The following is a 26,821-nucleotide window of genomic DNA, read 5'->3' on the forward strand; positions in this document are numbered from 1 at the left end:
GTACATATTGGCTACTTTCAGGGAAAACGGGGCTTAATGCATGTCAAATAAGATTAGCCTGTGCACACTGATTAGCTGTATCAATGATTTGAAAGAAAAAAACATCTCGACCTGTGTTTTAAGACACACTCTTCATAAATTTGAATGGGTTGTGGTCATTTCAAACTTGCCATATAAAAAACTATAACATAATTTTGAAAACTGAGTTGCATCTATGATATTACGACAGCGAACAAATTCAGAGCCTTCAGCGCTTTGATTTAATTTGTAACTTTGCTGCAGAATGGTCAAGAGAAGTCTGCAAAGCACCAAGTGTATTTTGTGTTCTCGTTTCAGTTTGCTGTTCTTCTTTCGTGTGGTTTCCATTCCATTTTATCACATGTTTTAAATTCATCTTTATTTTTTAACCCATTTCATGTTAGCTTGATTACACTGAAAGTCAGGGTCCTGGGTAGAACAAGTACTTGTAGTCTTTAAAAAAAAAACAAGATATGTGTTTGTCAGAAACACTATGTCCCCTTTTGCGCCGCTTTGAAGCTATATATTTGACCTTTGACCTTGAAGGATGACCTTGACCTTTCACCACTCAAAATGTACAGCTCCATGAGATACACATTCATGCCAAATATCAAGTTGCTATCTTGAATATTGCACAAAAGTTATTGCAAATGTTAAAGTTGGGGCAAACAAACAAACAAACAAACAAACACACAAACCAACAGACAGGGCAAAAACAATATGTCCCCCACTATAATAGTGGTGGGGGACATAAAAACACTTGCAAACTAAGGATTGAACTCATAATGTCTTTGTCTTCCGTTATTATTCTAACATGTTTGATGAAACACATTAACCTCCAAATTAAGCCAGTCTCATCAGGACTTGCAATGATATTACTACTACCAGAAAAGTGATTCTTTTAGTACAATAGATTGACTACATCATGGGTATTATTAACATCACACCTTTCCAGATTGCAGTGAATGGTTTGCTAAAAAAACTGTCATTACTTTTTCATTAGCATGTAATTTGACAAGAGAATCTATTGAAAAGTGTTGATAAAATGGGTGAAATCGTGAAGGTAACTGTGAAAAACAAGAAAAAGGCTTGTAATTTTAGCATTTTTAGAAATAGGCATTGAATATTGAATTATTTTATTTCAAAGCAAGTGTGAATATCGTATTTAACAGATCGTATAATGGTTTTGTCAGTACTTTAAAACAGTCAATATTCATACAACCTTTGGTACTAAGATTTCAACATGAAACTTTTGTATCTGATAAATGATTTTCAGCAGATATTATAAGTTTCATATTTCAACTCTCAACTTGCATGGATTACACACTACAAATTGTCAGGTTTGGCTAGCCTCTATCAGGTTTAAACCTGCATAAAATACACAAGACAAAGTGCAATGTTGGGCTAGCCTCTATAACGTTTAAACCTGAATAAAATACACATGACAAAGTGAGTTTGGCTAGCTTAAATCAGGTTTAAACCTGCATAAAATACACATGACAAAGTGTGAGGTTTGGTTAGCCTCTATCAGGTTTAAACCTGCATAAAATACAAATGATAAAGTGTGAGGTTTGGCTAGCCTCTATCTGGTTTAAACCTGCATAAAATACACATGAACAAGTGTGAGGTTTGGATAGCCTCTAATAGGTTTAAACCCCTAATATTCTGCAATGTAGAGGACCCACCTTTCATTATTTGAGCCTCACCGGCATAAATGCACGTACCTAAAGACATTACAGATTAGCCTGTGCATTCCAAACAGGCTAATCAGGAAAGATCCTTACAGCCTCACCTGAATTTTTGCTAAGAAGCGACATCCTTTAAAGGAAAAATACAATAAAAGCTAAAAAAGTTGTCCCTGATAAGCAAGTGCAGATTGCATTTAACTACAATTTCCCAGCGCAGGGCTCATTTTTATGTCATGAAATCTGTCAAGACAGACCTCATCACTGTCACCACCGTCTTCCCAAAATTGATGACCTTAATTTCGACCTTGGTCTCCCTTAAGTCATGACCCTTAAGACTCACCTTAAAGACGTCTGGTAGGTTTCCCTGCAAATTTAGGCCCCTATATACCAAACAATTCTTAGACTTAAGTCTATTAGAATAAAGAATATTATTTAATTTGGAATATGAAAACATTTCGATAATTCTGGGTGATACTTGGAATTAACGACTTCTATCAACACCATTTTTCATAAAAAAACTTGTTGTTAATGCCAAAATCACCAGTGGTAGCCTGTAAAAAAAATTATATTCAAATGCTGGATGTATTTTTCTAGGTTCGAAGTTTATGATTTATTCATAAGTCTCAGAATGGGTTGATTAATTCAGGTCAAACCACCACCTCTATCACAACCCCTCCCCCAACATAAATGACCTTTACTTTGACTTAAGGCAATTTCTTTTGACTTAAGTTGTTCCAACGACCTTCACCTTTAAGACATCTGGCAGGTTCCGCTGCAGACACTCCCCCTGCATGCTGTGAAACATCTCTGACAGCATAGTCCCCCTGTCCTTGACATAGTGACCCAGTGGCATAATGACCTTGTCAAGGTCAAGGTCACTGCTGTCGTACTCATCCTCAGAGGAATTCTTTCTCTTCTGCAATACAAGGGAACACATTGAGTCTTGAATTTTCTTTTGTGATAGTTCATAACAGAGTTTGGTGAAAAATCATAACCATGTTTCTTCTTATATCATAAATAAATGTATTTAAATATTAAGGGACATTAATATTTACCTTAAATTTGAAGTCTCACAAAAACTGTTAGATACTTATTTCAACAGAAAACTTTAAATAAAGGACACAATCATTTCTTCGGAAATAAATCAAGGAAGCTTCCGATTAAACTAAATAGAGGAAAATATATTAGAGAATACAAATGAACATTTTCATCATAGTTTGGAACACACAATCAGAAATGTGTCTTATTTGCTGGGCATAAAGTAAAACTGAAACAGACTTAATGTATTTTCTGACAGGGCAGGTGTCAAGAATGCAAAGGAGGAGTAACATTTCTAAAAATGAATCAACTTTAAAAAGCTTTTAAAAATGTCTCAAAAGATTGTCCAGAAATCTGCGGCAATATATTTTATTCACATCTAATTACCAGGCATGTTTTGCATGTGTCACACCATGGCAAACAATGACCTACCCTTTGTTGTATGCAAATCTCCCAAATCTGGCAGAAAACATCATATTACATATCCCTAGACATGGCCTGAATTGGTCCTTTGACCATCTCAATTAATGTGCATTGTTAAAACTTGATGCATTGAAACTGGGACAATAGACAACAGTGATTAAGCATGTTGGCCCCTCACAATTTTTTTATGGCCCCAGTGACCTTTGGTTATGCAAATTAGAGTGGGCAATGTGGACCGATATGGCAGAAACTTAAGTTGGCGTAATCGCCATTAAGTGAAATTCAATCGTGGTGATGGTTCGAATTAAAGACGCAATAATAGCAGGTTAGACAAGATAACAGACTGTCTTGGGATATTAAAATGGGTCCTAAGGACAATGATGAAACTCTTTTGTTGGGGGAAAAATGACCAGAAGTGCGCTGAAACACGTTATTCCAAATAAAACATATATCAACATTACAATTAATGGACTTGGGGCCAAAATGCTCTAATCTCTTGGAGAATCTGTTTGACATAATTCAGTGATACATGCATTGTTCCAAATTAACAGCCAAGCCTACATGCTGCATTATGGTCTCAAAGCATCCCATTACGTTAACCCTTTGCATGCTGGGAAATTTGTCGTCTCCTAAAATGTCGTCTGCTGAATTTCTGAAATTAGCATTTTCTTCGAAAAAAATTTCAAAGAATATTATCAGAATAGCAAACAGTTTGGATACAGATGAGACGCCACGTTTTGTGGCGTCTCATCTGGATCCAAACTGTTTGCAAAGGCCTTCACAATTCGGTTCCAGCGCTAAAAGGATTAACAGAAGCTAATGCCCTTTTTTCCCTCTTCAGTTAAGACAAACTGTTTTAAAAAATTAGTTAGTAATTAAAGGATCACTTAGGCTATTTCCACAGGTTTAATTAAGATAACAATTTAATACAATGCACTATGCATCTACAATGACTAATTGTCAGCCAACAAAGTTTAGTGGGGACTATATTTAATTTTCTAACAAATGTCCACTGCTTTCCAGGACAAAGCAATTGTCCATTAATTCTCCCCAATATTGCATCTGCCCAGTGAATTTTGGTGTCAATTTATGCATCATGTCCTTTCATTTTGAAGCAGAATTCCCTTTACAATGTGTCCAGGGTTTAAAATGCCAGTGGTCATGTCTTGATAGATTCCACTTTTATTTTTTCTGACATGGTGAGAATCATTTAATTTTCCCCAGAGTCTGGCAAATATTTGGACCATGCATGCTGTTGCAAATATTCAGGATAGGGCCCGGAATAAAATGAAGGAAGTTTTAATTCTCTTAGTGTGGAAGATGTGTAAATTATTTGTATTTGCACTATGAAAAAAAACCATCTATATAATATTCTGCATAAAATGTGTTCAATCATGGGGTTTCATGGGGCCAGAGTAGCTCCTGGCCAGCCTGCAAATTGCACATCAACATGGTACATCCTGACAGGGTACCAACTGACTGGGTACCTCCTGACAGGGTAACTCCTGACAGGGTACCTCCTGACAGGGTTTCTCCTGACTGGGTACCTCCTGACAGGGTACCTCCTGACAGGGTACTTCCTGACAGGGTACCTCCTGACAGGGTACCTCCTGACAGGGTACCTCCTGACTGGGTACCTCCTGAAAGGGTACCTCCTGACTGGGTACCTCCTGACTGCAAGATTGAGCTGGTCAGTCTGCCAGAATGCTGGCCACATATAGAATAAGACCCATTTTTGCATGACACAACTAACATGATGATAATGACGATGATAACTAACTCAAGTGTAGTCAAAATATACCATTGTTATAAAAGCAGATAATCTCCTTCTGTAACTTTTCCATACCATTTGTCTTTTCCATCACTCCCACCATCTAGTGCACTTTTAAGCCCCCCCCCCCCCCCCCCCCATCATCTGGCCAGCTCCAATCCCCTCCCCGACGTCATGAAATCTCACTGTCTTTAGCACCAATCTAAGATCTTCTACTGCTACCCAACAACCCTACCCCTTAGCCCCCCCACCTGCCACCCCACGTCCCTGGAATAGAGCTATATTCAATCAAGCAATCCAATACCATACCTTAAATTTCTTCCTTACACTCATTTAAGTATCACACAGAACTTTGATGTTGTCAAATATCTAACCCAAAACCATGAAAAAAATCATAACAAAGTTATCAGAATCCTCTTTAAACATATCCCAATCCCCCACCCCACACCACCCCTGACCAGAGCAGTGTGCAGTATGCAGTGAATGCAGTGGTTTAAACCCATTTATGCCTGGCATCTAGAAAAAAGGCCTTGGCAAACAGCGTTGACCCAGATGAGACGCCGCATGATGCGGCGTCTCATCTGGGTCTGCCATGTTTGCTTAAAGGAATTTCTGTAAGAAATATTCTAAATATAGAAATAAATATACTAGACATCCCTAATTTCGGAAATAAATTGATCCAATTTAGAAGGATGGGAGAGTCCACTTAAGGCATAAATGGGTGAAATAATGGGATTACTCAAGATGGAAACAGTACCGTAGCAGCCTGGTCAGCATGTTTATGACCCCATCAGCTAGCGACACTACCCTTTGCAAGATGTTCAATTTAGAATACATGCTTTTTGCAATCAGCCACTCTGTTAACAAATGACAGGATTTACCACAGTCATAGTCCATTTCAAATACCCAGGAGAATGGTCATTTTCTGCATTGTTCTTTGTCATGTCAAACAATGCACGCATTGAATGTCTCCTTTTTCAATTTCATGCTGCTGTTTTTGGTGAATTGGTCATGTCTTACAGTTGATATGTGTTTTTAATTTTCTTTTGATTTATTTGTTTCTTAGGGAATATGAATTTGAAAAATTAATAATTATTTTCATGTTATGTATTTACGCAAAAAACACTAATTTATTTTGTACAGTCACAACTGAAATTTATGCATGGATTCATGCATTTAATAATGATTGCTCCTATATATGTGTCGCCCTTATTGGAGCAAAAAGGTACCATATGACGAATAAACAAAATTCAAATGGTAACTTTCTGCTCTGTATATACCCAGTCAACTGGGCCATTAATATGTAATGCTTTAAATCCTTAAATTACTAGAGAATATCTAATTGTTGATTAAAATACTTTAATTTAGTACTAAGAAAAGTATCATCAGAAAATTGTAATCATTATCACCACTGTCAGTCATGTCTGCTATAGATGAATTTCCCCAACAACAGATGGGGTATGTTAATGGCACATGCCACCTCTAAGATTAAACATTCTTGATATGATAAACACAAAATTTTGCATTTCATTTTCAAGACCTCAGAGATCTCACTATCTTTGATGGTCAGCCTTCACTTTGACCTTCAAATTAATGAGTGCTGCTTCCTCAGTATCGTTTAACGTGCAAACTGAACAAATTGTGGAAAGCAAAAGACCAAAGAAAATAACGGGAACAAACAAAATTCCGAGGAGATGTTTTCCAAAATGCCAAGTCTGTTAGTGAAATCAGACTTCTTTTTGAAGGCTTGCATGTTTGGCCAAAGTTTATTTTCTTAAGGCATTGTGTACATATTTCTGGCCACTGTGGATTGTTGTCCATGAAGTGAACTTAATTCCAAATCCATAAATCACCGGTTGAATCCCTGGAGAGGTTTGGAAATTCTGGTATTACATTTTTTATGTGCATAGAATTTCTGATTGGCCAGTCAGTGGTCAAACCTGTTTGGTATTCAAGTATTGCCAGAAACATTGAAGTGAACATGTAAAACATAACATGTATTTTGTTGAGAAAGAACTCTAGTTGCATATTATTATCAGACAGGATTATACATAAATATATAGCAAGCAGACTATCATTCTTCCCATTATTGAATACCATTTTTTTATGATAAACGAGAATATTACAATAAATCATCTTCATCCTCATCCCTATCATCATCATCATCACAACCACCATCATCATTCTCATCACAATCATCACCACAAAAATCATCATCATCATCATCATCACCATCATCAGATTCTTCTCATCAATATCATCAATATCATCATCATCATCATCATCATCATCATCATCATCATCATCATCATCATCATCATCATCATCATCATGATAATCATGATCATCATGATCATCATCACCATCATCATCATCATCAATATCATCATCATTATAAGAAGCACCTTAAAGAAGCATCTGACATCATGGGTACCATCATCTCCAAAATGTTTACTAAAAACTAACCAAATAGTGACTGACTTTCCAATGACACCAGCATCAGCAGCATTAGCAGAGTTGTAATCAATCATAAATGTTGCTTTTTCAATGAAGAGCTACTAATAACAAAGACGATCACCTTTAATTCGCTTCCCAGAACAATAATGTATACAACTATCAACCGAACTATAGATACCAATTTTTTAATCAAGCGCCAAGAAAAACACTTACCTGACATTACACATAAATACTGGAGAAATCTGTTACATATGTATGGAAGCTAAGAAACTCTAGCCTCTGGTGCCAGAGTGGTCAGCTTGACCACTGATTGACCAGTACTTGCAACTGACCAGTACAGAACATTTCACTAAGCAGTCCATTTGAATTAGATTATCTATGAGGAATCTTGGCTGAACTTATCAACTTCCAGGCAATCTAAACAGAGCTTTAAGATTGCATCTAAAATTATGCATATAATCTTCACGTTTACTTTCTCCATGTAATTAGAAATGACCATGTGTCTAATAAAAGATTCTAGATAGCGACAAAAGAATTTTCATTTTCCAACATGCTTCCTTTACCATGGTACCAGCCCAAAGCCTTGGTTAATTGGACATGACATCTCATTGTTGTAAATTTGGAACCGAGTAAAATAAAATGTCAACACAATGAGTCTCACTGATTTATCTGATGACTTATTTTCTGAAATTAATATCTCAGAAGAATGGCAACACTTGTAGTAAACTATTGTTAACAGTTTTGCAGTAGTAAATATCAAACTGATGGTGCTGGTGCCAACTTTATTCTCGTTCTGGCCAGTGTACAAGCTTTTTTGCAGACACCAATTGCATGAATAAAGCAGAAACACCTGTGCAAACCTCCAAACAACACAACTGGCTTTTAACACCACCCTCCCCCAACAACAATCATTTTAGCCATAATATATCAATTAAAACACAAGTCCACTAACATACTTAACCCTTTGCATGCTAGGAAATTTGTCGTCTGCTAAAATGTTGTCTGCTGAATTTCTAAAATTAGCATTATCTTCGATTTTTTTCAAAGAGTACTATCAGAATAGCAAACAGTTTGGATCCTGATGGGACGCCACGTTTTGTGGCGTCTCATATGGATCCAAACTGTTTGCAAAGGCCTTCAAAATTCAGTCCCAGCACTGAAAGGGTTAATGACTGCGAGCAGTGTTACCCTAGGTTATATGGCATCCACGTGATCTTATCATTTAAATGCAAGTAATCTACTGTATGTTTCATAATATAGTGCATAGATGACTTGAGCTAAATTCTGTTGTCAAGTTTACGAAAGCAATTGTTGATATCTTCAAACAATAACAAGAATAACATTCTGGAGATGGTAGTTCGTAACATTTAAAATTTGTTGCTTTTTAAACTGAATTTGTGTGTATATGTATCAATTAATGCTCTGCTGTTAAGGCAAGTAACATATTTGTACTAATGATTAGTCATTTCCACTTATCCTGTTTCACCAAGATATGTTATTTTCTAATTTCCTTACCAATAGTTCAATTGCATGACACATGGACATTAGAGTCATAACCATTCAATCACACTCAACAGAATGTTCAAAGAAAAATCAACAGTGGAATGTAAAATTAAATCCAAATTTAAAGATAACAAATGGACTGTATAATGCGAAGTTTTTTGCAAGATAGAACCATTTGATTGTCTGCATTATCAGCAGGACTAAAAACTGGTTTTAGATAATTAGACCTTAATGGCAGAAATGGATTTTTATTTGAGATAATCTACAAGTGGATTTTATTTTAGTTTTCCGATTCTATTTACAGTTTAGTTCATTGATTTTAGATGCTGGATCAATAGCGCTGGACCACAAAGGTTCAATTCCTGTCCAGGCTACCTAACTAATGTGTGGGGATTTCATTACAATAATTAAAATTTTGCTATGGAATATGCATACCATTTGAAATGACCTTTACATTATCCATACTATACAAGGTGAAATGCATGTGCAGCATTAATTAATTTAGTATTAAAAAAAAATTAATTCAAAACTAAATGTTTATTATATTAAAGACACTAAATCACCACTATTTAGACCCAATTGCTGAACCTTAGGAACACTACAGGAATGATTCATGAACATTGGCCATTCTTATTAAGACTAATATATCACAGAAACAAGAAAATAATGGCATGGAAGATAATGCTAGAATTTACATCTTAAATCAGCGGGATCTAACACTTCAATCTTCACTGACCATATTGGACTAGGCGTCAGCTATCAGAAAATCTAAACCCACTTCCATTTTTCTGGGACACTTCGGGCAAATTAAACCTGACATTTACAGCTATTGGTCCGAAGGTCAAGTCCTGTGGATTTCATGTTTGTAAACCATAACATGTCTTTAAAGGGACAAACGAAATGTCTGATGTCTTCACTGTGCAACATTAGCAAGAAGACTACAATTGTACCAACTGCGTGCCTATGTAACACACTTTTGGGGCCTTGAAAATATTAGCATTGTAAGGTCGCAGAATTGTGCACCAGTGGTGAATACTCCAGTATACTTCTTTGCCACAGATGAAGCTTTGGCTTTCAACACTACCAAACTTATACTACTTAACCCTTTCCCACTCAAAGCAAAGTGAAATTGGCTATGTGCAAACAGCATATAACCAGAACAGCATGTGAGTAACTCGCAGTCTGTTCAGGTTTTATGCCAGGGCTTTTCATCATTAAATTGGGAAGAGGCCCTAGCCTTTCAAATTGGGAATTTCATGCGCGATAACTGATCATTTTGGGAAGACCGTGTTTATTAAAGTTTTTGAAACAGGGTATTTTTCATTGAGCAGAAGTATTAAAAGACACATTGTGGTGCATTCTTAATCATATTAGAGCCCATGCTTTCAATTTGGGAGATGCCCAATATGTCTAAGTAAAAAAAAAAAAAAAAAATTTTTTTTTACAATTTGGGAAATCCTCTATCAATTTTGGGGAAAAAATGACCTTATTTTCGATTGGGAAGGGGATGAATTTCCGCCCCTGTTATATAAGGGTGAAAAGCCCTATATGCTGTTTGCTACTCATCCATATCTTAGGGTTGGAAATGAAGCCTTTCAAACTTGAATATATTATGAAAGGACGTAAATTTATGTTGATTTTCTAAAGGACTTCAAATGCGTCAAAGTGCATTTTTGAGAGGTAAAGGGTTAATAAAATTGTTGTACAAGCCTTAAAAACTTTAAAATCACCTTTTTTCCAGAGTCTTTCCTCTTTTTCTGTTTCTTCTTTTGGCCCACCTTACGTTTTCGTGTGGACCCCACCTCTAGAAGATCACCCTGCGTGGAGTCGGCAACCATCTTTGCGGCACTCATTGCTCAACACAAGGAAACAAAGCAACACAGTGAATCCTGAAAAAGATACACAATTTTTTTTATATGTGCATTTCAAAACACATTTTCTCTAACAATGACATTATTTATTTACCTCAATCTTGAATTTCATTTTGCAGAAAAGCAGATTTTTTTTCAATTTCAGATTCTTCAAAATATGTTCCGTGGGTAGAACCGTTTTTTAACCAGTGATTTTTACATGACTTTTGGACACCAATGTTTGATTTCAGAGTTTAATCTAAAGAATATTTAATGATATTGCCTTGGTTTTCATGTCAATACTAAGCCCTTTTTGTAGGGTTACTCTTTTTGAATCCTGAAAACCAGTGCCAATAGCCAACCATTGAAGTGTTTTTTTCTCATTTTCCAAGGTGAAGACAGAATGGCAGTTTACAGAGGTTCAAGAAGCCTGTGTGCCAACTTGTCATGTACATGTATTTATATTAAAGTACCACTGTACTTGAAACAATTATATGTGAGAGAGTTATATTTACTCCTTCATCTTTGCCATTAAATCCATGTCCACTCCACTGTGACATACAAGAGTGGCCTGGTCGTCATAAGCAATCGACTGCCAATCAAATTGTTTGTTCTAAATCAGTTTTTTTTTAAACTTGAATTTTCAGGCACTGTGAGGGTTATATAAACGTGTGAAGCGGCTGAATTCCTTAAACAAGAGGCCCATGAGGGCCTGAATCGCTCTACTGCTATAAACACTGTGCAAGTTTGGAAAGAATAAGATGGAAACTGTGTACTTATAATCACGCAAACAAGGAGAATTTTCTCAAATTCAAGGGGAGATTATTGTGTACTTATTTCTTCGATACTGCTCATATTCAATAGGGTTCAAGTCATCATTGATATAAAAAAATACTGTGCAACTTTGGAAATAATTGGATGAAAACTGTGGAATTAATTGCGTAAACAAGCGGGATTTCAAAATTTGCTCATATTCAAGGGGAAGTCATTCTGGACTTATTGCTTCGATATTGCTCTTTTTAAACAAGGGCTGTTTGTAAAACATGCCCCATTTGGGCTGTCAGTTGTAGTGGAAGCATTGTGTGAATACGTTTTTTGTCACTGTGACCTTTACCTTTGACCTAGTGACCTGAAATTCAATAGGGGTCATCTGCCAGTCATGATCAATGTAACTAGGAAGTTTCATGATCCTAGGCCTAAGCATTCTTGAATTATCATCCGGAAACCATTTTATTACTTCCAGTCACTGTGACCTTGACCTTTGACCCAGTGACCTGAAAATCAATAGGGTTGGAGTCCTCATTTACATGAAGACACTGAACAAGTTTGAAAAGAATCAGATGAAAACTGCAGACTTTATCGGACAAACAAGAAAAAGTAACCATTTTACTATTTCGAGTCACTGCGACCTTGACCTTTGACCTAATGACCTGAAAATCAATAGGGGTCATCAGCAAGTCATGATCAATGTACCTATGAAGTTTCATAATCCTAGGCCTAAGCATTCTTGAGTTAACATCTGGAAACCATTTTACTATTTCGAGTCAGTGACCTTAACCTTTGACCCAGTGACCTGAAAATCAATAGGGTTCGAGTCCTCATTAATATAAAGACACTGAACAAGTTTGAAAATAATCGGATGAACACTGTGGCCTTTATCGGATAAACATGAAAGAGTAACCATTTTACTATTTCGAGTCACTGTGACCTTGACCTTTGACCTAGTGACCTGAAAATCAATAGGGGTCATCAGCCAGTCATGATCATTGTACCTATGAAGTTTCATGATCCTAGGCTTACCATTCTTGAGTTAACATCTGGAAACCATTTTACTATTGTGAGTCACTGTGACCTTAACATTTGACCCAGTGACCTGAAAATCAATAGGGTTTGAGTTCTCATCAATATTAAGACACTCAACAAGTTTGAAAAGAAGCGGATGAAAACTGTGGACTTTATCAGATAAACAAGAAAAAGTAACCATTTTACTATTTTGAGTCACTGTGACCTAGAACTTTGACCTAGTGACCTGAAAATGAAAAGGGGTGATCAGCCAGTCATGATCAATGTACCTATGAAGTTTCATGATCCTAGGCCCAAGCATTCTTGAGTTATCATCCGGAAACCATTTTACTATTTCGAGTTACTGTGACCTTGACCTTTGACTCAGTGACCTGAAAATCAATAGGGTTCGAGTCCTCATTAATATAAAGACACTGAACAAGTTTGAAAAGAATCGGATGAAAACTGTGGACTTTATTGGATAAACAAAAAAAAGTATCACGCACGCACACACACACACACACACACACACACAGACAGACACCATGCCATCCCATAAGCTCTTCTGCCTTTGGCAGTAGCGCTAAAAATCACTAAAAAGGTTTATATGAAAATCGCTTGTTACCAATAATAACAACCTTGCGTAGTAGTAACTAAAGATATACCTCCTCATCAAAACATATAACAAAAGTGCCATGATTGCCTAAAATTGCTAACTAAGGTTAACAAAATTGTTATTATGTAAATTAAAGAAAACCTGATGCCCCCATGGCCGTGGAAATACATTTGTGGGAAGGCAACTGTATTATGATATACACAAAATACCAAACCCCTTGGTTTGGTGGTTTCAGAGGACATTCTTAAAGTCATTTTGCAATTAAAATCTCCGTATATACCATCCGTTTCAATTACAGATGCATAATTTGAACCAATTGATGACACCGCAAAACTTACAATGCACGACACTAGATAGCATCAAACCACTTCAGCCTTTTCCCCCATAATAAGCAAGGTGAAAATGGCTATCATCATTGCAAACAGCATAAAACCAGAACATCCTGCAAGTAACTCACAGCCTTTTCATGTTTTATGCTGTTTGCTCAGCTCATGAGTATCTAAGGGTTCGAAATAAAGCCATAAACACTTGAATTTAGTTAGAAAAGTATTTAATTAAATTACACTTTGTAAGGGATTACAAATGCGTGAAAATACATATCTAAGTGGTAAAGGGCTAAGGTTATATTAGCACTTCATGCTCAAGTGATATAAACATACAATATAACAAGAGATGTGTTTGTCAGAAACACAATGCCCCCTACTGCGTCGCTTTGATTTATTAATTGTTTTTTTATCATTTGGCAGGTACAGATAATTATCTCCCTTTGAAGCCTATTACTTCCCTTGGATTGTTTTTTTACCTTTGACCTTGAAGGATGACCGTGCAGCTCCATGAGTTCTCATGCATGCCAAATATCAAGTCACTATCTGAAGGGACATAGAAGTATTGAGCATTTTCCGAAACCTAAATGCAGAAACCTAAAAGCAAAGTGTGGCGGAAAGATGGACAGACGGACAGACAGACGGTCCGATCACTATATGCCCTCCTTCGAGGGCATAAAAATAAATAACAATAAATAATTGGCCATTGGGAGTGGAAACTCCTCAAATGGTCATTTTTTCTAGTAAGAGCATTTACTTAGCAAAGGCAAGTTAATAAAATGGAACCTATGCATGAAATACATTATCATGTATTCATACATTTAGAATATTGCAACTTGTGGGTCAAAATTTTCAAACAATTATTTGATAAAATTTGAATTTTTCCTCAAATATCCACAGGCATCAATACAGAAATACCAACCTGTGCAGAGACTTGATGATAGCCCAGTCAGGTGGTACAATAATTTTACGATTGTTATTTTTGCTTTTTTTTTATTTAGGTAATTACGTTTTATTATGAACCTAAACTTATACACTGTTTTCAAAAAGTTAAAAGAAAATGATACTTCTTTTCATAATAGAATACTTAAACCAATATCTTGTGATTGCCGAGATTGTATGTGAGAGCAAGGTACGACAACTCTGCATGGAGATTGCAGAAATATGAGTACACTAAACCAATAGCCACTCAAAGCAGTCTTTGAGGCAGCATTAAGACCATTTCTGTTCTCTGGAAGTCATTGTGTCAAAAGTCAATTAAGATGAAAATTTAGCTCTTGTTTCTAATTATCTCCTGGGTCAATTAAGTTTTATAGGAAACAAAAAAACGGTTTAAATGCCTGCCTAAGCTTCACCATCCATGGTTTTATTAGTTTTTGCCGCCAACCAAAGGCTGAGAGGAATACAGCCACAGTGGACGGAGATCTAAAGGAATTAAAAATCAATTTCTCTTAAAATTGGTCCCCATGGATGAATCAGTTTGTGTTCATGAACAAATTGAACCATTCATATGGATATAAAAATAAGGGCATGTTATATGGTAAACATATCTTACTTAGTCCCATTTGATTATCACATGCTTTTATATTACTATTGAGATGAGATAGCTTATTACAATAAAATATATAATAATTAAAAAATATAGAATAATTAAAACCCGTGTGCCACAGTCTTTCACTGGTAATATTATGGAATTCTGTATAATACTCTACCCAAATTATACTTTTTCATGAACAATGTAAGAAATTCTTAAAAGTACATATTGTGATGTTTCAATTTATAAATAAGAAAACACTTCTGTGTAAAAAGTATTAATGCTTGTAGATTTTAATATTTCTCAATTAATTTTCTCCATTTGCACACAATCTTCAGATCAGATTTAATTCAGCTTTAAAAAAATTCCTTGGAGCTTATTTACATTTTTTTCGAGCAAAAGAATTAATAATCTCAATGGATGACAAATTGTGTTTATTCATGACAACCGCTCTGATATTGATTAAAAAAGATGATTAATTTTATCAAAATATGTTCAAAGCAAAAATGCTGCCAGCAGTCTGACTGGTCCAACATTTTTCAAGTGAAATTAAAATTATTGATCGCCAAGAATTGTTGTCCAGTCTGGAACACTAAATGTCATAAAATAAAGCCCAGACAATGACAAAGAAAACATGATTTCCTGTCTGAATATTGAGTTAATAATACATTTTAAAAAAACTCTCCTTTCAATAGGAATACTTAAATATTTTGGGGATGATTTCAATTTAATGTTATATATAGAGTGAAAGTAAATTGCAAAACTCTCCTATGATATGGACATTATAATGGAATGAAAAAAACATATTAAGTGTAAACTTTAGTGAAACACACAAATCAATGATTAAAGCGCTAAAAGCATTATTTTTTGGAGGATAACCATTCACTTTAACTTGATATTGTATTAACTGCAACATCCTATACTTTTCAACATCCGTTCTTTGAAAGTTAAAAGTTCTGACTGTGAACTAGCTGCAGTGAAATAATATGTGGCCATTACAAACACTTTTTCAGATGGTTATATTTAATGATTGCAAATTGTATACGCCATTAGCAGTTATTTGTTCATACTGAAAATATCTCCATTTTACATCTCAGCGACATTTGGATATCATTAATATTTGAGCATTAAAATGCCTATGAAATGTCAGGAAGGAATATACAACTTTTACCAAATGGTGGCACCCTTTGATTCTACATGTCAAAGACTCAAAGAATGCTAATAGAATTAATTATTTGGTATATTTTCCATGAAATTTTACTTAAAATGCCAAACACATGAACGCTGAAAGCCGTCTATTTACTGCTCAAATAAATATAGGAATTATGGGTTTTGTTGCAAATTTCATGCAAATAAATAGCAGATGTATGAGTGTGGCATATGAAAATTACAGTTAAACAGTTAAATTATAATATTGCAACATTTGCATCAAATTTATAGAGTTAACTATGCATTGTAATCACTTTTAATGTTATTAACAATACTTTTTTTGCAGTGGTTCCTTAAAGTGTGCAGTGTATCGTTTCTGTTTTCATTTAAGCAACTTGGTAGTTCAGACAGTGTTTAAGCAACCATTTCTGGAGGGGTGGGTGAGGTACGCAGTATTTGTAGTAACAAGTAAAAAAGTATTCCTGCTATACAGGCACTACACTTTAAGGGCTGGGGGGGGGGTCTGTCATGGTTACCTCACCCATAGCTCATGGTTAAATGGCCTCCGCTGTGAGTTTCCAGGGTTCCATACCCTGGGTCTAAACATAATAGGGCATCTCTTGAGCCAATGGTGTTTCTGTTGTGTTAAATATCAACTGTAAACTGCAACTGTATTACCTGCACAATGTTTCGTTGAAGCCACTGAGACAGACAAAACACAAATGCACAAATGCCTTGGGTCCATCTAAACATCATTCTGAACATACATGCCTCTAGAGAAAAATTATGTTAAAACATCTGTCTTTGTTTATCTGTGCTTGATTTTTCATATTGTTTTCCAAATATTGACAAAAACAGTTTTATAGTTTTATTGATTTGTTGTATTTTTCCTTGAGGTGTTGATCACCTATAAAAAAAACAAGAGCTGTCTCCATAGGATGACATATGCCCCCGATAAATGCTTTGATAGACATTATGAGCATTTTTCGAAACCTAAACGCAGATTTCTAAACCTAAATGCGGACCCTAAGTTCATTAGGTCAAGGTCAAAGGAGTCAAAATTTGTGTGCGTATGGAAAGGCCTTGTCCATTATGCATGCATACCAAATATGAAGGTTACATCTGAAGCGACATAGAAGTTATGAGCATTTTTCGAAACCTAAACGCAAAGTGTGATGGTAAGACGGACGGACAGTGCAATCACTACATGTATATGCCCTGACTCCTTCAAGGGCATAAAAACATGACTGTCATAATGGCTTACTCTGACTGACTGACTCAAACAAACACAATAATTCCAATGTACACCCTAAATGTTTTGTTTGCTGGGTTATAATAAATCTTATTTTTAAAGTTTTTGTTATTTTAATAAACACTTAGTCCCCTCCACCCCCCCCCCCAAAAAAAATAAATATATTATTATCATTTTATTGTTCTCTAGCATGATAACAAACACAAGCTGTGTATGTGTACTTTTAAATTATTACAAAAAGATCATGTCATGGATATTTGCTTGCCCCACCCCCCATCACTTGGTCCCGTGGTGAATTTGACATTTTTTCCAATTTAAGCTGCAGTCGACTGGCAAACGGCACAAACAAAATGACAATTACTTTTGACAGGCAGATATTTGCCCCCTGTTCACGCTTCAAGTTTCAATTTCAATTGGCTAAAACTGTCAACAACAGGACTGTTCACATTTTAATTGAGATTTAATTAAGCACTAATTTTGTTTCTTCAGAAAAAAATGAACCTAAATTTTGAAACAATCTTGGGCTTTGCAATAATGAACGCCCATAATTATATTTTAAAGGCATTTATAGAGATACTAATTTATTCGGCATTAATTTAATTAATAAAAAAAAAACATGTGGTACATTTGTTATTATTGTTGCTGTTGCTGTTGCTTATAAGTTTTTTTGTTTGTAAATTATCTTCCAAGAAAAAGGAAACACAAGCAAAAACCCAACCTGCAAATTCATATTTTGTTCATCCAGGAACTCAAAAATGAGTTCTTTTATCAATAAATAAATGGTCAAAAGGTTAAAGAAGTGATTATCTTTTAAAACACTCAACAAATTTCTACCTGCCCTTCAACCGGTTGCCAGTCGTGCTTTGAAACTTATTGAGTATCTCTGAATCACTCCACACCTTTCATTTAAACCTGGTAATTTTTCAACTAGGAAAACCCTGTCTGAAGCTATTGCTAGTATTAAACTTCAAAGTCTGTTAAAACCATTGTACATTCAACAAGCTGCCAAAATTTCTGAAATTTTCTATGGATACACATCACCAATTTAAACACAAGATTAATTGCTTTAACAGTCTTAATCATTTTCACTTTTCATTATTATCTGCTAAACAACATCTCTGCCCCCTTCAATTCTGGCTAAAAAATGTAAATAAAAACTCAGACACCGAAGAAAAACACTCAGGTATGAAAATCTGTTTCCATGGTGAAATTAAACAATTTCCAAGCACAAGTCGACTGCCACAGGGAGAAGATAACAATAGAATTTGACATTAAATTCAGATTGAAAGTTCCAATGGAAGAGATAAGCAAAGGTTTTCCAGTAGTGACTTATCATGTTAACATCTGTACCCCATCAGTTGGTTCGGAGAGTAACAGTCAGAGAACGGTCTCATTAAAATGCAGTTTCTCTCAGCCATAGGTTCTTTTGTTATTAGAGTTATTATTGCAATAAACACTTTGTCTATTAGCATGTTTCTCTTGTTTTACAAGTGGTAATATGGTTCACTGATTAAAAAATTGCCTTTAAAGCAATATGTGTAATGGGAAAAGCTTGTTCTACTTTTAAAGGTGGATGCCCAGCATGTGTGGAGGCTATTTCAGCAAAAATATGACAAATACTCTTAAATACCTATACAATTGGAAAACATCACTCAATATTCAAAACAGTTTATCATAGATGCACTAATAAAATGCCTTAAAAGGTATGTAAAAACTTGAGTGCAATTTAGGCTGAAATCTGTTTTCATTAAAATCTCTGTTCAAATTATGTAATAATAACCACTCATGAAGATATTATATGATCTTGTTAAATTAATAATTATAATAACTTTATTTTTTCTGCACCTTGTGCTTACTCTATTATTTAAAATATATACTAAAAACATATGTATTTTCATTTCGCTGTTTCACTGCAAATTTTGCGAGATAAATTTTGTTAAAAAGTAATTTATTTGTGTTGCCTAAGCATGAAAACTCCAAATATATTTATTATTGTCTATAACAAAAACATTAAAATGGAACATGATTAGTGTGTGTATAGTTCACCTAGGTGCGATAAATGGTCTGTGGTGAAGATTTTTTTTTAATGCTGTTACCTTAGCAGTGAAAACCAATCAGCTTAACCTGAAGTCTGAAAAAATAATTGCTTATTTAAACTGATAATGGAAACGCCATCTACAAAATGAACTTTCCATTAGCCCAGAAATCCACACTCACAACAACTCTGTGTGGTATTCCATTTATTTTGAAACAACATTAAATATTACTTTACAAAATACTTCTTTAATTTAATTAACACTGGACAAAAATGTTATGACAAATGATTCATCCAGGAATGTTAAACCAAATTCAAAAGGCTTCTTCAGGGATTAAAAGCTGCTAGGGAGGGTTAAGGTGATATTTTCTAACGTCAGTTCCAAGAATTGCTTACTGTTTTAGAAATGTACCCATTGACTGGAATAAAAGCTTTCTTACGATCTAGAATTTGAACATTTGTACCATACTACAGTTATGAAGAAATTAGCTTAAGTGAATTCAATGAATTGACACATTTCAAAGAGGTTATCAACAAGCAGAAGTTTGTTGATTTGCAATAGGTCTAATATCTATTTAAATATGTTTGATGTCCATGCATTATCTGCTTAATTTAAATTATTTTTGTTTTATGAAAAAATCCTCGGTAACTTAACACATTGCCTGCAGATATAATAGGCCATGATTTTGAGTACCCTGGTCCTAAAAACACATTCAGGTCCTTCACCACGTCAGTTATTTACCATGTCACCCCGGCGAAATGTTGTTCATGATTTCATGAACACTTCAAGCCAATCAAGAACTGTTCATGAAAGGTTCTGAAAAAGTTCCTGAGCTTGGTTCATGAACTTTTGGACATGAACTGTTCTTAAGACATGTTCATGAACTGTTTATGAATTATTGTTGAACATTTCAAAGTTCATGAACAGTTCTTCATCTAACCATAAATACTTAGTGATGAACATTTCATGCACAAGTATTTCTAATGACTTTTCTGAGACAGACTTAAAGGATCCATCATGAATAATTCATGAATTCCTTTGTGCTAGATGTTTCATACATATTTTTGAAAGTAATATTGAAATGTCTAGCATACAAATCTACGGAAGGCACATGGTTTATGTTATATTTGAAAATGTAAGTCTTTAATAAATTACCGGCTGAACTGATCAGCCATTGGTTCCATTTCAAGTTCTTTGGCACTGTAAGTGTAACCATTTCAGGAAAACCATTGATTAGTAAATGATTCTTGAACTGAAAATGAGACTATTCATAATCTTTTCAATACATGAATTATTCATGAACATATAGTGCAAAGTTGTATTATGAAATTTAAAGAGTATTATCAAACCACTTGTATCTCAGTTATTAGTGTTATATTTAAATTATTGTTATATGTTGCTATCAATATGTTAAGTGCTAATACAAGACTTGTTTCTTCTTACCCTGACCTGTTTGTTGAGCTTTAGTAACACTTATGATAACCTTTGCATAAATTGACAAATTCTTGTTCATGAATAGTTCATGAACACTTCATGCCACCTCAGTTCATGAACTTTTGAAGAACTATGGTTCATGAACTATTCACTTACAGTTCGTGAACAGAAAATGAGCCATTGAAAAATAGAAGGAAAATGTTCATGAACTGTTCGTGAACAGCAAAACCCTGAAGAATTTTCAAGAATTGTGTTGTTCATGAACTGTTCAAGAACACTTCATGCCATTGATGTTCATGAATAGTTCATGAACATTTCATGCCATAATGGTTCAAGAATAGTTCATGAACACTTCATGCCACACGGGTTCAAGAATAGTTCATGAACACTTCATGCCATAAGGGTTCAAGAATAGTTCATGAACACTTCATGCCATTAGGTTTCAAGAATATTTCATGAACACTTCATGCCATTAGTGTTCGTGAACAGTTCATGAACTAAAATTTCAAGAACTTTTCACAGACGTGGCTCATTTTCTGTTCACGAACAATTCGTGAACAGTTCATGAACTCAGTTCACGAACAGTTCATGAACTGTTCACGAATTATTCGTGAACTGCAGAACAACATTTCGCAGGGGCAGTTCTTTACCATGTCCGAGTTCTTTACCATGTCAGTTCTTTACACGTCAGTTCTTTACCATGTCAGTTCTTTACCATGTCAATCCTTTACCATGCAGGTCCTGTACCATGGCAGTTCTTTACCATGGCAGTTCTTAACCATGTTAATCCTTTACCATGTCAGTCCTTTGCCATGCACATCCTTTACCATGAAGGTCCTTTACCATGTCAGTCCTTTACAATGTAGGCCCTTTACCATGCAGGTTTTTTTTACCATGTCAGTCATTTACCATGGTAGTATTTTACCATGGTAGTATTTTACCATGCATGCCCTTTACCATGCAGGTCCTTTACCATGTCAGTCCTTAAAATACCATGCATCTCCCTTATCATGCAGGCTCTTTACCATGTCAGCCCTTTACCAGGTCAGCCCTTTACCATGTTAGTCTTGTCTTTTGCCATGCAGGCATTTTATCATGCAGGTCCTTTATCATGTCATTCCTTTACACTAGCAGTTACCATGTCAGTTATTTACAATCTCACTCCATTACCATGCATGTCCTTTACCATGGAGGTCCTTTACTAAGTAAGCCCTTTACAATGTCTGTCTTTTACCATGCAGGCCCTTTACCATGCATACCTTTTGCCATGCAGGTCTTTTACCATGCATGCCCTAACCATGTAAACGCTTTACCATGTCAGTCTTTTACCATGCAGGCCCTTAACCATGGCTATGAATGACTGGATATTAATGACAGCTTTTACCTTGTTAGGCATTAAACAGGCAATTTCTTCCATCAGCTGGTACCACCATGCCTGTCCTTTAAATAACAATTCTAGTTCTCAGCATACCAGTCCATTTTTATGCAATTCTTTTACATGAAAGTCTTTAAACATACTAATCTATTTACAATGCTGGTCTACTGGTATGTTGGTCCTCTACTTTACTATGCAAGTCCTTTAACCATGCCAGTTTGTTACCATGAAGGTCCTTCTTATATCAAAGGCATGTGTACAAGTCTTCTAATTATGACCCTATAAAGGCATTAATACCCAGTACTAAATCAAAACCTCCCTATTATAAATATGAGATTCGTGGAATAACTTCTCGTAATAGCACTAGTCATAAATAAGGAACTGCTTTACCTATATCTGACGTTGGGCAGCTGAACATTTTGTCCATCACTCTATTCCAGTCAAAGCTTACTGAAAAGTTAATGGTAACCACTAACTTCTTTTAGAGTAAAGTCCAGATGTGTGTCTGGAAATTCTTACAGGGATCCTGGGACAAGATTGCATGGTGCCTGACTGCAGGATTCTTCTACTTCAAAAACACTATATGCAACGTGGGGCCTTTGGTTCAGGATACCTGTCGACCTGATTCTCAAAATGCTTTTTCCCCATACCATTTTCCCCATACCATATTCCCCATATCAGTCATTGAAAATCAAACACTTACTTAAGTATTTGACAATGAAGCAGCAAAACTTTATTTAACTTGACCTTTGCCCAAAGGGATTAATGTGCAACATTCACTGTATCGTCATGGTAAACACATTTTTGAGAGCATTTAATCATATTGCATTATGAATGATTAAGTATCATAATCCACACTGTATTTCGGACAAATTTGACACTTTACCTTTAAGTATGACCTTGACCTTTAAGCTAAGAGACAGGTTGAACATGCAGCAAGCTACTGCACATGGTGTTAAATGATTTTAAAATTGATTAAAGTTGCAGCCTTGAAAAGCTGTATAATGCCAGAAATTACTAGTGTACCTTAAGGATAAAAAATCATGCAGCATATTGGAACAAGATTAAAACCCTTGTAATAGGCATAAATATCAATCAGCACACCAATTTACATAAATATTACCACGGGCAAGCAACTTTAATGGATAGCATTATTACAAAACCATTTCATAAACCTTTGGAAACAAAGCATAAAACAATAACTCACACATACATAGTTTACTTGAAGTTTACAGTATGTTGAAGATACTACTTTGCAAGCACTTGGAATGAGCTGTAATCAACATCACATGGGTCCCAATAACTGCATGTTCAGTTCATTTTTGTCAGTAACACTTGTCATTTTTTTTGTCTTTGAGGCGGCTCTTTTGTGATTTTTTAATTCAAGTGTAGGAAAACATGCTCTGAAATGTCAAATTGATTTAGTCCATATGTTATGGAACATCTTAATTCCCAGTCAAGAATATTACAACTTTTTGTTCCAGATGTTGTGCAATACGCCAGGTACAGGCTAATACTATACCTGTTTTATATATCTAATACAAAGTGATACATTTCATTTCTCAATCATACATTTGTGACGTAGAGAGTTATCTACCTAAAGCATTAAGAAATTTGTCTGTTTTTCCTAAACATGCAAAAACATAATTAAAGTTGTTTAATGATATCTCCAATTCTTCTGAGGGCTTTAAGTGTCTGATTCTTGATTTCAAGAAAAACAAGATATGTGTTTGTCAGAAATACTATGTCCCCTTTTGCGCCGCTTTGAAGCTATATATTTGACCTTTGACCTTGAAAGATGACCATGACCTTTCACCACTCAAAATGTGCAGCTCCATGAGATACACATGCATGCCAAATATCAAGTTGCTATCTTCTATATTGCAAAAGTATTCATTAAATGAGCAATTTTGACCGATATATTTGACCTTTGACCTTGAAGGATGACCTTGACCTTTCACCACTCAAAATGTGCAGCTCCATTGAGATACACATGCATGCCAAATATCAAGTTGCTATCTTGAATGTTGCAAAAGTTATTGCAAATGTTGTTGTTGGGGTAAACAAACAAACAAACAAACACAAACCAACAGACAGGGCAAAAACAATATGTCCCCCACTATAGTGGTGGGGGACAAAAAAAAATTTTTTATGCATTCTTCCTTAAGCGAGTCAGTTTACAAGCTTGGCTTTTTTATAAAAAATAATAATATTTGTTTATACTTTTTTTCAGCTATAATTGACAATTTATTTAAACCACTGCACTATAAAATTTGTGTAAATTGTGTATGTCCTTTTAATGAAAAGATAAAGTAATGCAACTTTAAGTATTTTTGAGTAAAATATGAGAACAATTCTGACAAAATGGTCCACTAGCCTTAGGTCTGTCATAATTTTATAAGCAACTTAACTCTAAAATTACTAAAATGTGTTCACATATGCCACAGTATTTACAAGAAAAACTCATCAATAAAGACAAGTTCTTCAAGAAAATATCTTACATTCTAGGACTCTGATGGCAAATATTTAATGTGGGCTTACAATAATCTGTAGCCAATTACGTTTATAAAGCAAACATGCAATTTTTATCCACAATATGTTGCCACATGGCACTCAATAAAGCCATGCATTATGACTCAGGGGAGAGGTGCCAAATTGCTCAGTCAATTGAACTTAATGCCACAAGTTGGTATATTTACATAGCTACCATCACGCCCATTTAAAAAAAACGCTTTCAATCATCGCCAAGAAAATTACTTAAACCTCTAAGACTAAATGCATTTTTATCTATGTTTCAAACACGGGGTTTTAAACATGATCGCCAAGCAATTATGTTTATAGACAAAGAAAAATGTTATTTTCTCAGACAGGTTATTACTCCACACAGGTACGCTTAGTTGATTTAATTTGCCATTTACGAAGAATTCTTTGATCACAAAATATTAATTGGTAACTAAAATTATTTCCCTGCTCAAAACAAAACTGACACAATCTGTCTTTGGAGTATACATAAAAAAACGCCTACCAATTTTTAAAAACTCAAGAAAACAACATTGAAATTAACAAAACTGGATGCTTAAAGTTTCTTCGAGAGGATTTCAAAGCAAAAATCCCCGCCCTCCAAGACTTGAACAGCTTTGAAATAATTATCTAAATTAAACACACCAAAAAGCTCCAATTGCCTTTAAAAAAAAGGGCTCTCCAGTACACAAAACAAATTAATCAGCTTCTATATGGAACACAAGCGAAGCAATTAAAGACCCCGATTTAAAGGCAGACTGTATCAATACTGGTCTGAAGTGTTACAAAATTTCAAAAAATAAATCTTAACAATATTCTAGCTTTATTGATGGTTGCAACTTCAAAGGGACGAAAATTTACTGGGGAAAATTAAAATTATGAAGAAAATGGGTTACTATGGTTTTTAAAGTCTCTTAAAGGGGCCTTTTCACAGATTTTGGCATTTTTTAACTTATTCATTAAATGCTTTATATCGATAAATGTAAACATTGGATCGTAAAAGCTCCAGTAAAAAATCAAGAATAAAATTTAAAAAAGGAAAAGAACATTGCCCGGACCAGGTTTCGAACCAATGACACCTGGAGTCCTGCCAGAGTCCTGAAGTAAAAACGCTTTAGCCTACTGAGCTATTCCGCCGTGTACACATTCCGAATGTATTTTATACCTTATATAAGCAATCTTCGTAGTTTCACAAAATTTAACGACAAAAACAGAACTCTCCAAATTATTCAATCGTTTCGCGTTGCAACGCTTTATAATTTTTAGGTTTTAAAATCGTCAAAAGATGCATATAATGGCTCTATTAGACCATGGTAAATGTTCAGTAGTACTGTTTCCTCACAAATATCATAACTAAAACGAAAATTTGCGAATCTGAAACAACTTTTTTCAATTTTGTCAATTTACCAAAGCGTGAAAAGATCCCTTTAAACCTATCACATAAAAGTATAAAGTAGCCATCTTTTGCTGAGGGCATAAATATATATTTATTCTTAAATTGAAGAGGTTATAAATGAAAAAAATAGTACTTAAAAACTACTTTACTTTTGATAACCAAGCAAGGAGCAAACCACACAGACCAACAAGCAAGAAAAACAATCAAACAAGTGATTAATCAATAAGCATGAGTTGAGTATTTAATCATAATCACAAATCAATCATCATTGCAATATAAAGAAGGATCTTTTTTCTGCAGAAAACCAGATTTTGCTATGGGAATTTTTCATCAAAATCAACATGATCAATAAATCAACCCCATCCAAATAATTTCAATAAATCAATCAATATCATTGCAATTTAACGCCAAAGGACCATGAGTAAATCAATATGAGCATCATCAATAACCATTCAATCAAAATTTAATTAAGCCATACTATAACAATCATCAACAATATCTCATTAAATCACCAATCACTCACTTATGTATGCACTGGGTCATAATCAACTTGAACTCCATATTATTCAATTCAATAGATACATACAAATAGATAAATGCATAACATTCATAAACAACAGTCACAATCAGCAATCAATCTATAACATCAGGATCAA

The 26,821-nt window shown here is 34.9% G+C and overlaps 1 protein-coding gene across 4 annotated transcripts in view; it reads right to left on the bottom strand.

The window, feature by feature from the left end:
• LOC127853429 (DNA ligase 1-like) overlaps positions 1 to 26,821 on the bottom strand; it is a 182,968-nt gene that overhangs the window by 90,968 nt on the left and 65,179 nt on the right. For 2 of the 4 annotated variants that reach the window (XM_052387962.1, XM_052387961.1), the window contains 3 exons: positions 13,949 to 14,015; positions 10,629 to 10,787; positions 2,455 to 2,622 (listed from right to left, as the gene is read on the bottom strand). In XM_052387962.1, the coding sequence (XP_052243922.1) occupies positions 2,455 to 2,622; positions 10,629 to 10,751 (291 nt within the window). In that variant the 5' untranslated portion in view covers positions 10,752 to 10,787; positions 13,949 to 14,015. The remainder of the gene's footprint in view (positions 1 to 2,454; positions 2,623 to 10,628; positions 10,788 to 13,948; positions 14,016 to 26,821) is intronic. The other 2 variants (XM_052387960.1, XM_052387959.1) reach the window with 1 other exon arrangement.

The sequence above is a fragment of the Dreissena polymorpha genome, chromosome 12 (assembly GCF_020536995.1).
Source record: "Dreissena polymorpha isolate Duluth1 chromosome 12, UMN_Dpol_1.0, whole genome shotgun sequence".
Classification (NCBI taxonomy): domain Eukaryota; kingdom Metazoa; phylum Mollusca; class Bivalvia; order Myida; family Dreissenidae; genus Dreissena; species Dreissena polymorpha.